Source organism: Rana temporaria, chromosome 9, assembly GCF_905171775.1.
Source record: "Rana temporaria chromosome 9, aRanTem1.1, whole genome shotgun sequence".
In the NCBI taxonomy this organism is placed as follows: Eukaryota; Metazoa; Chordata; class Amphibia; order Anura; family Ranidae; genus Rana; species Rana temporaria.
In genome coordinates, this window is record NC_053497.1 from 41,721,101 (window position 1) to 41,736,776 (window position 15,676).

At 44.6% G+C, this 15,676-nt stretch overlaps 1 protein-coding gene across 1 annotated transcript in view; it reads left to right on the forward strand.

Annotated features, from left to right (window-relative positions):
• The window catches only part of LOC120913392 (calpain-2 catalytic subunit-like), a 68,547-nt gene that overhangs the window by 41,338 nt on the left and 11,533 nt on the right, over window positions 1-15,676 (forward strand). Inside the window, exons 13-18 of the mRNA XM_040323275.1 lie at window positions 570-612; window positions 1,174-1,236; window positions 2,980-3,037; window positions 4,879-4,943; window positions 10,780-10,848; window positions 13,529-13,607. Of these exons, the coding sequence (XP_040179209.1) occupies window positions 570-612; window positions 1,174-1,236; window positions 2,980-3,037; window positions 4,879-4,943; window positions 10,780-10,848; window positions 13,529-13,607 (377 nt within the window). The remainder of the gene's footprint in view (window positions 1-569; window positions 613-1,173; window positions 1,237-2,979; window positions 3,038-4,878; window positions 4,944-10,779; window positions 10,849-13,528; window positions 13,608-15,676) is intronic.

Here is a 15,676-nt window from a genome sequence, read left to right on the forward strand (position 1 = left end):
ATTTCAACACATTCATTTAATCTGTTTGCCTTAGTGTGTCTGCTGAAACACTTCCTTTTTTTATGTCTATAGTTGCCAAAACAATATTCTGGGCAGAGGAATAAAGCCTATCATAGACAAATCAAAATATGGCTGGTTCAGCAGAAATCGACCTGAATTTTGATCCATGTATGGGCAGGCTGGTTGTGCTAAAGTTGATCACTCGATCGACTTCAGTACAACCAGCTTGTTGGACTTTTTTTGTTCCATCGCTTCTGGCAGCTATAGCATTCTCATGCCTGGAAAAACCTCCCAATGTAAGAATATAATAGTTCAGTTGGAGGGATTCCCCCATCTCCCGACCGGGAGAAAAGCAGTCATTATTGCTAGCAGCTATAACAAGCTGAGAATGAAAGCAAATACAGCTCATTGCTCAGATCCATTCATACAAACTGCAGTGTGAAAAGTACATGGAACTGTATCTTTTTACATTTAATCAAATGGTTATAAGTGGAACTTTTTTTTTTTTTTTTTTAATTCTTGAGTAAGAAAGCATTTCCAGTGTCCTCATTGCCTGTATTCTTCCTCAGGGAGGTTGACTGTGAGATCAGCGCAAAGAGCAAGGTATTTCAGGTACGTGTCTTCCAGTACAAGCTATGTTTCTTAATAAGGATGGGCCAAACACCCCCCCGGTTCGGTTTGCAGCAGAACATGCAAAAAATTTGTACACAAACACTGTTAAAGTCTATGGGACACGAACATGAAAAGTCAAAAGTGCTCATTTTAAAAGGCTTATATGCAAGTTATTGTCGTAAAAAGTGTTTGGGGACCTGGGTCCTGCATTGATGCGACATTGATACATGTCGTATCAATGCAAAAAAAAAGTTTTAAAAATTTCAATTTTTTCGGGAGCAGTGTATTTAATAATGCTTAAAGTGAAACAATAAAAGTGAAATATTCTTAGAGACCTGAAGGGCCTGGTATGGAATTTGGAGGTCACATTTATACTGAACCATGGAAACATTTAGGTTGGAAAGAACACATTTTAGATACAAGATAGGTGTAAGAAACATCTGCAAATAAGAAAGAGCTTTGCTGAATTATTGTTCAACTGTTAGAGAAAATTATCTGCATGAATAAAAAAAGATCTCTATTTTCTGATATTATCTTTGATTTGTGTTCTTGTCCCTGCAGGAGAGTGAGCTCCGGATGACAATGGATGAATTCACACACCATTTCCAACGGATTTCTGGACAGGCAAGAGACTTCATTTATGTAAACTTGTACTGGGCAAAATTAATACTCACTTAAACCAAACCTCTACTTTGGGGAAAAATAACAGATTCACTTAAAGGCTAAGTTAATCTTTTTAGGAAAGATAATAAACGCACATATTTTTCCACAAAAAAAAGTGCCTTTTATTTTTTTCCTACAGGCGCCTTCAAAGCATTGCACCAAGGATCACTGGATCGCAGGTGCAATGTCAGGCTCCAGCTTTCTTGCCCATACCTCTGTATGGCTTTCTATTAGAAAACTGAAGGAAGCGTCAATCGACTACCAGGGTGCTTATCGACACCTTCACAGTTCATTGAGAACTACTAGCTGTCTGCTGGAGTGGCATTTATCTTCATTCACAGATTGCTGTGAATGAATGATAGTGTGGGTGAAGCTCTGCACAGCCATCCCATTTTTTTAATTTAACAGCAAATGCGGGGAGATGATCCCTCATCCGCTGTCACAGTGGAAGGGGTGAGGACGGTGAATAGGGCACAAGCTGGAACATGTATGTTACACCCTAAATACGGGGTGTAATATGTAAGGTGTTCTGAAGGGTGAACTTAGCTTTTTTTTGTTCAATAAATTCTTATTTAACAAACATAAGAGCAGCTGTAAAAACATCCAGTGTGCATGAGGCCTAATGAACAAGCCCCATGTTTTATGATACTTACCATATTTATCGGCGTATAATACGCACAGGCGTATAACACGCACCCTAACTTTGAGGCCCTGTACACACGAGCGGACCGTTTTCATCGGACATGTCTGCTGGGAGCTTTTGGTCTGATGTGTGTACACACCATCAGACCAAAATCCCCGCGGACAGAGAACGCGGTGACGTATAAGACACCGACGTTCTCTAACACGCAAGTTCAATGCTTCCATGCATGCGTCTAATCAATTCGACGCATGCGCGGGATTTCGAGCCGCTGGGTATACGTCATAACCAGCGGACATGTCCGATGAGTCGTACAAACTATCGGACATGTCCGACGGACATGTTTCCAGCGGACAAGTTTCTTAGCATGCTAAGAAACTTTTGTCCGCTGGAAACCTGTCCGCTAGGCCGGAAAACTGTCCGCTAGGCCCTACACACGGTCGGACATGTCCGCGGAAACTGGTCCGCGGACCAGTTTCCGCGGACATGTTCGGTCGTGTGTACAAGGCCTAAGAAGGAAGTTTGAGGAAAAAAACTTTCCACAGCCCCTGCATATAACACGCAGGCACAGTTTACCCTCTATTTTCAGGGTAAAAAAGTGAGTGTTATACGCCAATAAATACAGTACCTTCTCCCCTGCTGGCCTGTTTGCCCACCTGAGACTTGAGGAACAGGTTTGTGTAAATTCTAGATCAGTCTGGTAAGGAGCTTACATAGGGATAAAGACCTTCTCTTATCCCATGTGACATTGCTTAGGCCTGTCAATTGGCTGAATGCTGCATTGCGGAAGGTATGAGAAAAAAGCGCACGCCCGGAAAGAATTGTGTATTTCACAAGGCTCTGACAAGTGAATAAAGCAGCAGATGGAAACAGGAAAAGTAAGTACCCGTAATGGTTTCGGCCATCTAGAGAACCAGATACTTTTCCCTGATGTAATGAAGTACATATTTGCAATAAGGTTAGAGTAACATGTATTCAAATTATAGTGTCTCTTTAAGTGTAGGTCAATTATTGTGGTAAGAACAGTGCATTCTTCCATTTTCTACTTTTTTGTTGCATTCCAGGACCAGGAGATCAGTCCAGAGGAGTTGCAGGCGATCTTGGTGCAAACCACAGCAAAACGTAAGTGGCAGGGTAGAAGTTTAAATCACAAATTTGTTATTTGTCCACAGTGAAAAGCTCAGCATGCAAAGTACAATAACCCACAGGAACCAATCAGAATTCAGGTTTCAGTATTTGAACGTCATTAAACTGAAATCTAATTGATGCTAAGGATGCATATACATTGCATATTACCTTTTTGATTTTGCACACTTTTTTGGGATTAGTCCTAAACATACAGTATCTTCTTGTTTTGACCACCAATTCCTGAAAATTATATTTCTTTCTTGTCCACTGATGGACACAGGAAGTCTCCTAACCTTTTGGGTCATACTGCTGCCTACAGGTAGACTGGATATTTGCAAACAAAATAAAAACTGTAGGTCAGTCTTGGGTAACTCTTCCCACTACCATCATGCCTTCATTTTTTGTTAGTGTCCTAGGAGAATGGATGTCTTCTCTACAGCTCTGCTGTGTTAATACTAAACTTTATTTTTTTGCTAGAACTATTTTTGTTCTTTGATTTTATTTTTCTCCAATCAAGACTCTCCTCTAAAGCTTTTCTCAGGATTTGTTCCTATGTCTGCAGCTTTCCAGCACAGACATCCTTATCATGGCACTTAGAGTACCTCATCTGGACCATTGCAAGGATAATCTAGAAGTGACTTTCATACACTAGGTTCTGTATAGGGTGCTTTCCAGACTCTGGTAAGAGTTAGCAGCCAAGTGCCTTCCAGGTCAGTTGGCACTGCCCAGACTCTGAAGACTCAGTGAGCAGGTTGGTTGGCCTGAGCACAATTATTTAGGTTTGTGTGTGCATTTATTCCCAGTTTCCACTGGTTTTTTCTGCAGCAGGAGATAACACTGAGAATGAGCACTGACGCAATCTGCTAGGTGAAGTTTTGTGTGCTCTGCTCTCTTTCCTGTCGTAACAGCATCCTGGAAGCATCTCCCTGTTGCTGCTCCTGTTGGAAAAGAGCCACAAAGAAATGTGATCTTTAATCTATTCCTGCTGCCAACCTACAATGACTCTGATCACCTTCAGCTATCTGGCCTTCACATGCTACCAGCCATTTGGGTTTCATGAGCACCTGAGTTCTTGCCTCTTACCCTGAGCCTATATATTGCCTTTGCATCATGCAAGTGCAACATGTCTGGTTCTAGACTTGGGGATAACAATTCCACTGTACCTAGTGCTTCCCACCTCACATTCTGCTAATGGCTCCAGTGCTGCTTGAAGCATGCCTTCTGACAGTGCCAACATCTGTAGCCTGGAATTATATTATCCACTAAACTTAGAATCCACTTCCTCTCCTGCAGATTCTACATTGTATATCAAATTTGACTGCGGCCTTGGTGGCTTGCAAGCAGCCGCTGGAGCAACTCAAAATCGGACAGAGTTTCTGCAGTCTTTCACTGATGAGCTTGCCTGTGAGGCGTCTACTCACAAATAAAGGAGATCGTTTAAGTCCTTAACGTATAACTAAAGGAAAAACTTTGTTTTAGTTTTGGATAGAGTGGAGAGGGATTGGAACACCCGTGTCCTCATTAGGGAGATTCACTCTCTCTATTTGTCCTATTTACCATTATTATTGAAAGTGAAAAAGAAAATGTCCCCAGATAAGTAATAGAGGGGAAATCTGCCAATGGGGACACTAGTTGTGGTGACCTGGGGGCCCCCAAGAGATTCCCTTAATTTGCAGGGATTTTCTTTCACTTCCTGTTTTAGCTATAGGACAGTAAGTGAAATTAAATCTCCCCTGTGGGAAAAAGAGGGCAAAAATCCCCCTGTAAGGAAGAGAAGTGAAAATACTCTGGATTTTTTTTTACAAATTTACTAACAATTTCCTTCTTTGTTACAGATACGCACCTGAAGACAGATGGTTTCTCCATGGAGACCTGTGAGCAGCTTGTGAAAATTGCAGATGTATCCTTAGCAGCAGAATATTGTAACATGACAGCTGTCAACAGAGACAGGATAATGTAGCTGCTGAGGCAGTACCCTTCATTGGAAAACGAAATACATTAACCACTTTCTGACCGTAGGATGTCCATGGACGTCTTTGGGTTGAAGGGGTTATACAGGGATGATGCTTGCAGCTACAGGCATTATCCCTATATATAGATATTTTTTTTGTAAAAGCCATCCTAGCGGCTTATTAGCCGCTGGATGGCTTTTAGAGAAGCGTCTGAAGGAGACGTCCCCCCTCTGGGCTCTCCTGCGTGATCGGGGAGCCCTGTATGCTATAAAACAATTCTGCCGGGTCACCATAAAGCCGACCGCAAACCAGATGGTCCCTGGCCATCTCTGGTTCTGACAGATGTTAACACTGCTGTTTCTTTTCTGGAAAGCAGAGATCAATGTTTATCTCATGCTTCCGGGGTAGAGGAGAGATTTGGAGTCGTATAGAGCCTCAAATGTCTCCATTAAGAGGGCCTGTCTTGCCTTTTTTCGATCACAAGGGATGTTTACATTTTTTGTAATAGGAATAAAAGTGATAAAAAAATAAAATAAAAGGAACAGTGTAAAAAAAGTAATAAAATAAATAATAATAAACATTTTTTTTTTAAAAGCACCCCCATCCCCTCATGCTAGCGTGCAGAAGCGAACGCATATGTAGGTTGTCCCCGCATATGGAAACGGTGTTTGCACCACAGAAGTGAAGTATCGCCCCAAATGTTATAGCAAGAGCAATATTCTAGCACCAGATCTCCTCTGTAACTCTAAACTGGTAACCTGTAAAAATATTTAAAGCGTTGCTTATGGAGATTTTTAAGTGCCATAGTTTGGCGTCATTCCACGAGCATGAGCAATTTTAAGGCGTAACATCATCTTTTGTAATTCACCAAAAAATAATGTTCTATATTGTGTTTTTATCCATTAGAATTCATTAAAGTGTATTTTTTTTCCCCCAAAAAAATTGGGTTTAAAAAAAAATTGCTGCGCAAAGACTGTGTGCCATAAAAAATTGCATCACCCACAATTTTATTCTCTATGGTCTCTGTTTAAATGAGATTATATATAATAATGTTTGGGGGTTTTGAGTACCGTATTTATCGGCGTATACCGCGCACTTTTTTCCCCTTAAAATAAGGGGAAAATCGTGGGCGTGCGATATACGCCGATACAAGCTTCCCGCGCTCAGTTTGAATGCCTGCGCCAACATATACCGAATGCAGTACACTCGGCTACATTCGGCCAGGCTCGGCTTCGCTCGTGCTCATGCATAAACGTCACAGAGCGTGAGCACGAGCGAAGCCGAGCCTGGCCGAATGTAGCCGAGTGTACTGCACTCGGTATATGTCGGCGCAGGCATTCAAACTGAGCGCGGGAAGCGGCGATTCGATGGGGAGACGGCGCGGGAGAAGCCGGGAGGACACTACCGAAGCCGCACCCGACGAGGCTGCCGATGGACGCCGCGCAAGACAACAAAACTGTAAGTACCAAAATTTTTTTTTACAGGAATTGCGGGTCCACATTAGGGGTGCGCGCTATAAGCCGGAGTGCGCAATACCCCGATAAATACGGTCATTTCCGTTCCAAAAAAGGATGAGTTTTACATGTAGAAGAGAAATGGCATAATTGGCCTGTAGGAAAGTAGTTAAAATCGTAAGATTTGTGAGAGACAATGTAGGTCCTTGGACAATATATAGCAATACAACAGATCTCCAGTGTATGGTAACTTATGCCATTGCTTGAGCCACATGGCAGATTTTGGGGCACACTGAGAGACTTGTTAAAACTTTGGTGTTCACTTTGAGAGCAGGGGAGCATCTACACCATTACTCAAAGGTCTTTACACAGTAAAATTATTTTTAAATGAAGAAAATCCAGAAGGTTACCCCAAGGTTAGCTCTGAATGGCCTAATTCTTGACCCATGGTTGTATTAGGATGAATATTTAGGGATAAGACTGGGCCATTTATGTGCATCGTTATCCAGTAAAAGGTTTCCCTTAAACTCTGGATGAGAACTTAATCTACAGGTAGGAGATCCCCAAGTGAGAATTCATTTTGCCGTAATGTGCAAGTGCTCCTGGAGTCTTGTAATGGCTCAGTTCTGCTTTAATGTAAGAAACACACATCCCCTGTGGGGTACACAAAGCGCCAATGGAGAACCAGTGATCTATGACTTTTCATTCATATAAGCCCCTGTGACGGTATCGGTATGATATCCCCGTCAACGTTCCCTTCTTCCCATAACGAAAATCACCCCAATATTCCACGAGGAGGGATATCCCTGGAATCGCCCAGAAAGCCACACATGAGACAAGCTTACTGCTTGAACAACACAGACTTTAATGTTATAACACACAGCTTATATGTCATTTCCAAAACTGTTACAATGACAAATCTCCGCCCCCCTCACACTGGGGCTTCCATACAGATTATAGGCAGACACGACGGGGCCGATGCTGAAAACACATTTTCTTTAGACAATGACATCAATGACGCTGAGCACTAGCTGTACTGAATACATCAACCAGACCGCTCGACCCCGCATATAGAGAGATAATTACCACAATGAAGCAATCAGAATAATTAACCCAAGCCACTTAAACCCAGCTCTCCTTCACACAACACAATAGATCAATTAACCTTTAGAAATAGTGAGGGGACATTAGCACATCAATAACCTGGCTAGCAGGGAGCAGTAAACTGAGACATATAGGCAAATGTATCACAATGGCCCCCCTTTTGCTCCCTGCTCCGGCAAACCCGGTTGGACCTTCCCTGGTCCAGTAGGGTTGACGGGTTCAGAGCTATTAGTCAGAGGTTAACTCCGTTTGGCATGACTGACCTCCCTTGGCAACTGCTTCAGACTCAGGTATGTCACCGGGTCGTCAGATCACACACCGGTCAGTCCCCAAGTCTTTGTGCGATCTGCAAAGTCACCAGAAGTCAGTGTGAAGACAGCGAATGGGTCTGTGCGCCGCCGTCTAGGTGTCCCGCTATGGGAGGGGGCAGGTTATGGCTCTGAAGTGACAATCCCAGGAGATTCATAAAAAGAAAAAGTTATATTTGTTGAAATGCTGTAGCACTGGTGCTCAGAGTCCGGGGGGGGGGGGGAGGGGAATCAGAGCCCCATAAGGTCAGCCACCCCCTGCTCCCTCCGCAGCCGCCGGTTCTCCTCTTGGAGCTTCTCCAGCTCCATCTCCAGTTCATGCTGCTGTGACCTCAGGTGGTTGTTCTCCTCCTCCATGCGGCTTATGCACTCCTCCAGCTCTATGTACTCACGGATCAGCTCCTGCTTGCTCATGTCCTGCAGGCTCTCCACGTGGTCCTTCATCATCAGGAACTGGGTGGTGGTGTAAGGGGCCACCGGTGGGCCCTTGGCGAACATCTCGGCACGCATCTGGGACGCCCGCTGCGACTCCCTCTCCTCCAGTCGCTTCTTCTCCTCCCAGGTCAGCTTATTATACGGCTTCCAGGACCTCTTCTTCTTGAAGGGTGGCCGGCGGTGCCTCTTTCTGCCCAGCTCCCTCCAGGTCCCCTCCGGCTCAGGGCTGTCGCCCATGACCAGCTGACAATGGTGTTCCCTGTTGTCCGTAATAACAGATTGTACCATGAGGGCTTCGTAAGGGGTGCCCAATGGTTCTTCCTGACCCAGCTCCTTTGGATCCCAAGCCGAGTCTACACAATAGGCTGCTGCTGGTGGGCGGTACCCAGGTTGAGACCAATTTGACCTGGTGTTGTCATTCATGGGGCAATTCTGCTTGAAGTGACCCAGCTGTTTGCACCGGAAGCAGCGTTGTTCGTTGCCCTCCTGGCGATGATAGCGAGGGCTAGATGTCACCGGTCTGTTAGGAGGTTGGTATCTAGCGGTTGGTGGGTGTGAGGGCACCGTTTGTGGTGGAGGTTGTTCCTGTGGTGTGACCTGGTTCGTCTTGCGAGTATCTGCATATTCATCCGCCAACTTCGCGGCCTCTGGTAGAGTCATGGGCCTGCGATCTCTCACCCAATCCTTGACGTCCGTCTGGATGTGATTGTAAAATTGCTCCAGGAGCATTAGTTGCAAAATGTCCTCTGCGGTGGTGACCTGGCTGCTGTTAGCCCAGTTAGAGGCCGACCGGGACAATTGGCATGCCCATTCCGCATAAGAGTCTTTCGTGGTTTTGCGTGAGTCCCTGAACTTCTGTCGGTGGGACTCTGGGGTTACTGCATAACGAGCCAGGAGCACTTCTTTAACCCGGGCGTAGCTATGGATATCCTGATCTGGCACGGTCCGGAAAGCATCAGAAGCTTTGCCTGACAGTTTGCCTGACAATATTGCAACCCAGTCTCCTCTAGCTATTCGGTGCAGGTTACATTGTCGCTCAAAATCCGCCAGGAAGTTATCAATCTCACAGTCCTTTTCATCAAAAGCTTTAAAAGCGCTAAACGGAATCTTCCTTGCGTCTGCTGTGCTGTACTCACTGTTCGTAGAAGGTGCGGCTGCTTGTTGGACTGCTGCCAGTTTTAACTGTAGTTCTGCGTCCCTTATTTCTTTAGCCTTCTGTAGTTCTGCGTCTCTTATTTGTTTATCCTTCTGTAGCTCTGCGTTTACTAACATGTCCATCACTTTCAGTACCACATCCGGCGTTGGGTTCGGGCCGAACCACGCTAGCTTCTCTCTCATTAGCTTGTTGGCTGGCGATTCCTCCTCCTGAATCACTGGTGTCTCCATCTCTTGTACTGCTGGCGTTGCTGCAATCCCGTCCTCCTGGTCTAGCTCCATTGATTCTGCTATGATGACCCGCTTGGTTTTGTTGCTAGCAATCCTTCCACGAACTTCCAGTAGTTCTTCCAGTGTCTGCTTGGAATCAGGGTGTGAAGGGGAATAGAAGGGAAAAATCCCACTGCTACCAACCAATTGTGACGGTATCGGTATGATATCCCCGTCAACGTTCCCTTCTTCCCATAACGAAAATCACCCCAATATTCCACGAGGAGGGATATCCCTGGAATCGCCCAGAAAGCCACACATGAGACCAGCTTACTGCTTGAACAACACAGACTTTAATGTTATAACACACAGCTTATATGTCATTTCCAAAACTGTTACAATGACAAATCTCCGCCCCCCTCACACTGGGGCTTCCATACAGATTATAGGCAGACACGACGGGGCCGATGCTGAAAACACATTTTCTTTAGACAATGACATCAATGACGCTGAGCACTAGCTGTACTGAATACATCAACCAGACCGCTCGACCCCGCATATAGAGAGATAATTACCACAATGAAGCAATCAGAATAATTAACCCAAGCCACTTAAACCCAGCTCTCCTTCACACAACACAATAGATCAATTAACCTTTAGAAATAGTGAGGGGACATTAGCACATCAATAACCTGGCTAGCAGGGAGCAGTAAACTGAGACATATAGGCAAATGTATCACAGCCCCCATGTACAGCCGCCCCCATGTACAGCTGCCCCCATGTACAACCCCCCCCCCCCCCGCCTGCCATAGGGGAGCTAGACTCCTCAGCACAAGTAAAATATCATCCAGACTTTCAGTAATATTTTGGAGTCCAGTTGAAGTCACATCCACATCCCACTGAGCCACGTCCATTTCTCTTCTACATTGTTGATGGGACAAAATTCAAAGCCCAGGGGAAGGAGAACCAACAGTCCACAGATAACCCAGTTGTGTGTTTTTTTTTGTTTTTGTTTATTTTGTTGTTTTTTTCTTGCAAAACATGAAAAATCTGCCTAGGCCCTTCAACATTACATTGTTTGTTTATGTATGTGTTGACCTTAACATGATGAATTGCAGCACAGGAAAAGTGGAAAACTACAGCTGAATGACTTTAAGTATCTCTGGAGTAAGATTAAAGAATGGGAGGTAGGATTACCTATACATTATTTATTGTTTTCTTACATTTTTGCAGCTAAATATGTGACAAGCTGAATATATAAAAAAAGTATCTTATTGACATATTCTAATTTGTATATGTTTGTATTATTTCCACATATTTATTTTTTTTCTTGGCACATACAGTATGGACATATATGGATTTTGTTATCTCTTTAGTACTGCAGCTATGTTGACACAGGCATTGAATTTTAAAAGAAGTTTTAATGCATTAATGCACCGATAAGGCAACTTTAAAATCAGATGCATAGGCTTTTAATCGAAGGAAGGCAGTTGCAAAGCGCCAAAGCCTGTCTAATTGTGTAGGCAGTGTTTGTTTATTTTTGCCTCGCTGCAACATGATACATCGCAACGTTGGTATTACTGTGGGTGGCCAGCAAGGGGCTCAACCTGCCTGTGTTTACCCCATTCCTCTCAGATGCCAGTGTGTAATGCCACATACACACAGTCGGAATTTCCGATGGAAGAAGTCCGATGGGAGCTTTCAATTGGATATTCTAACCGTGTGTATGCCCCATCTGACTTTTTCCGTCAGAATTTCCAACGGACTTTAGATAGAGAGCAGGTTCTCAAATTTTCTGTCGGAAATTCCAATGGAGTTTTACACGGTCAGTCCGACCGTTTGTACGCGGCATTAGAGCCCTAAAGGTCACCGTGACAACCAGCTTTATAAAAGGAAGTCAGTAATGGTATCTCTTAGGATTGTCTTGCCCTTGGGCTATGTTTACACATGTGGCAAGGGCTGCCGCACCCCTGATAAGCAGTCTGCAGCTGGATTGCTTTTTAGAGGCGTTTAACAGGTGGTGAGGAGGTGAGATATGTCACTTACTCACCAGCTGTTTTAACTCCTTAAATCAGTGGTCATCAACCCTGTCCTCAGGGCCCACTAACAGGCCAGGTTTGCAAGATAACTGAAATACATCACAGCTGATATCATTTGCTCCTCAGTGATTGCAGCATTCTAGCCTGCATCTCCCCAAGGTAATACATAAAACCTGGCCTGTTAGTGGGCCCTGCAGGACAGGGTTGATGACCACTGCCTTAAATGACGCAACCGCGTCCATTACATGCGGTTGCAGGGATTTTGCGCAGTGGCTCTTTTCATTTAAATATGTCATATTCAGCAGGCGGTATGGCTGGACAGGGGGGATGACTTTTTCTTGCAAGTGCGAAGCAAAGCAGTGGACTTGGTATTTGTACAACCCCATCCCTTGCTTTCGCAGCTTAGTGGAGGGGGATTGGGGAGGGGGCAGTTAGGACAGTAAAAACACGACTCAACTGCAAGTGTGAATGAGCCCTTTAATAAGTTGTTTGAACTTTTCCAGCTGAGCCATGAAGGCAAAGAGAGGCAAGTCTCAAGATCAGAGAGGGGCACAGATGAGGCTTTGCTAGCTAATAAAGGTTAATAGTAAGCATCTTGTAAGCATCTTGTGGTGTTTGCTTTTAGGAAAATGTTTTACTTGAAATATATTAAAATGGGTTCGGTTGATAAAAAGTATGTTTTGCATAAGGCCTCGTTCACACAGGACATACAATACCGGACACCTGTGCATGGCCGGAGTGTTTACCCGCACAGTGGGTGCAGCTTCCCGAACTTACACTGTCTGTGAACAGTTAGTTATAAAAGAACTACTGTATATACTTGAATATAAGCCAAGTTTTTCAGCTAATTTTTTTGTGCTGAAAATGCCCCCTCGGCTTATACTCGAGTCAGCTTTTTGCGCCTGATCTCCCGGACTTTGAGGACCCGGTATTGGCCAGCCATAGGTCCTCTGGACCCCAAACTTAGAACACATGTAGTCCCACTCTTCCTCTACAAGTGTGCAAAGTTTGTTGGCCAGGGAGCACCGATTTTTCAAAGCCGGGCACCCCTTCCATAGACTCCCATGTTAAACGATTATTTCTCCGGTGAATTTGGGGACCTGGTACCGGCCGGTTGTAGGTCCCCTGAACCCGGAACTTGGCACACATGTAGCCCCATTTCTACTCTACAGGTGTACAAAGCTTGTTGTCTGGTGGACCTATGGCTGGGGAGCACCGATTTTTCAAACCGGGCACCCCTTCCATAGACTCCCATGTTAAACGTCAGTCTAGCCATGGGCACAGTGAGGCATCCACATGGACAGTGAGGCATGCAGATGGACACCCTAGGCTTATACTCGAGTCAATACATTTTCCCAGTTTTGTTTAGGTAAAATTGGGTGCCTCGTCTTATATTCGAGTATATACGGTAATCAAAAAGCATTTTTATTTTTTTATGAAAAGTTGCGAAGGTTACTTAATACAACCAATTAACACCTTTAGGACCCGTGTAGCTGGACATACACTGCATGCTTTTAGGTGCAATCGGCTTCCATGTCAGATCAGTTTGAGGTCCTTCAGTTGCCTTCTGACACCCAGCTGCATTTGCATTGCTATTGACTTTTCTGATTTGAATGAATGCCCATATACACAGCTCTATACTTTCCCAGCACATGATTACAATCTTTCACAGCTGTAATCACTAATGCTCCAGTGTAGACAGGTGTCTTGTGTCACTGCTGCCATCTGGTGGTCAAAGCAATTAGAAGTGAAGATGTCTGTGAGAGCGGTAGGTACAAGGGAAGAAGTTTCCATACACTCATAGTTTTCTCTGCGTTTCTGATTTTAGCATATATTCAAAACATATGATGCAGATCGATCTGGGACAATGGATGTACAGGAGCTGCGGTTGGCACTGGAATCAGCTGGTGAGTTCTTTCTGCAATCTTTTCTAAATATTATGTTTTCATGAAAGCAGGAACAAAGATGGTCTCTGAACAAATTGTAGCCTTTTATTAAAATAAGGACAGCACTACAAGTCACAGCAAAATAAAATAAAACCTGACTGCTGCCGCGTTTCGCACTGAAACTAGTGCTTAGTCATAGCTATGACTAAGCACTAGTTTCAGTGCGAAACGCGTCAGATTTTTTGCTGTGACTTGTAGTGCTGTCCTTCTTTTAATAAAAGGCTACAATTTGTTCAGAGTGCGGCTGTCCAGAGACAATCTTTGTTCCTGCTTTGCTAAGTGCATTGCCTGCACCTGAGTTGTCTGCAACGGAGGATATTCATCTGGGTTCCCACCTGGAGCGGCTATTCCCTTTTCTAGGTTTCATGATATGATCCAGATGATGCTTATTGGTGTGCTGATTATTTGTATGTGAAATTGTGTGGCTAGTACATCTTGTGATAATTACCGTATTTATCGGGGTATTGCGCGCTCCGGCGTATAGCGCGCACCTCTAAATTGGACCCGCATTCCTGTGGAAAAAAGATTTTTGTACTTAGTTTTGGTGTCTTGCGCGGCGTCAATCGGCGGCCTCGTCGGGTCCGGCGTCCGTCTGTGGCTTCGGGTGTCCTCTTCGTCGGGTCCGGCGTCCTTCTGCGGCGTCCTCCCCACTCGATCCCCGCTCCAGGACATGAGCGCGAGAGGAGCTGAGCCTGCCCGACTATACACGAGTGTACTGCGCTCGGTATATGCCGGCGCAGTATTCAAACTCGGTGCGGGAAAGCGGGTATCGGCGTATATCGCGCACCCACGATTTTGCCCTGATTTTCAGGGCAAAAAAGTGCGCGGTATACGCCGATTAAATACGGTATGTTGCCCTAATTAAAAGCATCTCCTTAGTCAGAGGCCTGGTTCACCAAAATGTGTTATTTTAGGTCAATTAGAACTAAAGTCAAACCACGTTTTCTTCATTTTTTAATTATAATTCTCCCTATCAGGTGTATTTTTATTTTCTCAAGTATGATTTGGGAGATTTCCCTTCAGTTCCAGTCTCATACCCTAACCAGGAAGCAAGAGGAAACCTCCGCTCAGATCGCCTAGGCCAGTGTTTCCCAACTCCAGTCCTCAAGGCACACCAACAGGTCATGTTTTCAGGCTTTCCATTATCTTGCACAGGTGATTTGATCAGTTTCATCTGAGGGAAATCCTGAAAACATGACCTGTTGGGGGTACTCGTGTACTGGAGTTGAGAACCACTGGCCCAGACAATCTGGGTGTAGGTAGAGTGGGTACCTTTCAGAAATAGGTAACAAAAAAAAAACATCCAAAAGTTGTTGAGGAGGAAAAATGTAACCTCCCCTTTTTTTAGGTGAGGTTCCACTTTCAGCTCACTAGCTATAGTTCTTGTGGAGAAATTCTTCTTCGGAATTCTTAAGACGCACTGCAATAACATGTTTCCTATGGAGTCCAGCTTCTTAAGAACCCTCTCATATAAATACACAGTAGATCTTTGTAAACTGTTAGAAGGCCGACTTTATTATCTTTATGGACCTTTGAGAATGCATTACTTGTACAACAAAAAATACACTAGATTACCAAAAGTATTGGGACACCCGCCTTTACACATGAAATTTAATGGCCTCCCAGTCTTAGTCTGTAGGGTTCACTATTTAGTTGCTCCACCCTCTGCAGCTATAACAGCTTCAACTCTTCTGGGAAGGCTGTCCACAAGGTTTAGGAGTGTGTCTATGGGAATGTTTTAACATTCTTCCAGAAGCACATTTGTGAGATCAGGCACTGATGTTGGACGAGAAGGCCCGGCTCGCAGTCTCCGCTCTAATTCATCCCAAAGGTGTTCTATTGGGTTGAGGTCAGGACTCTGTGCAGGCCAGTCAAGTTCCTCCACCCCAAACTCGCTCATCCATGTCTTTATGGACCTTGCTTTGTGTATTGGTGCGCAGTCATGTTGGAACAGTAAGGGGCCACCCCCAAACTGTTCCCACAAAGTTGGGAGTAGGGTCGCCACCTCATCCCTTTTAAACCTGAACACA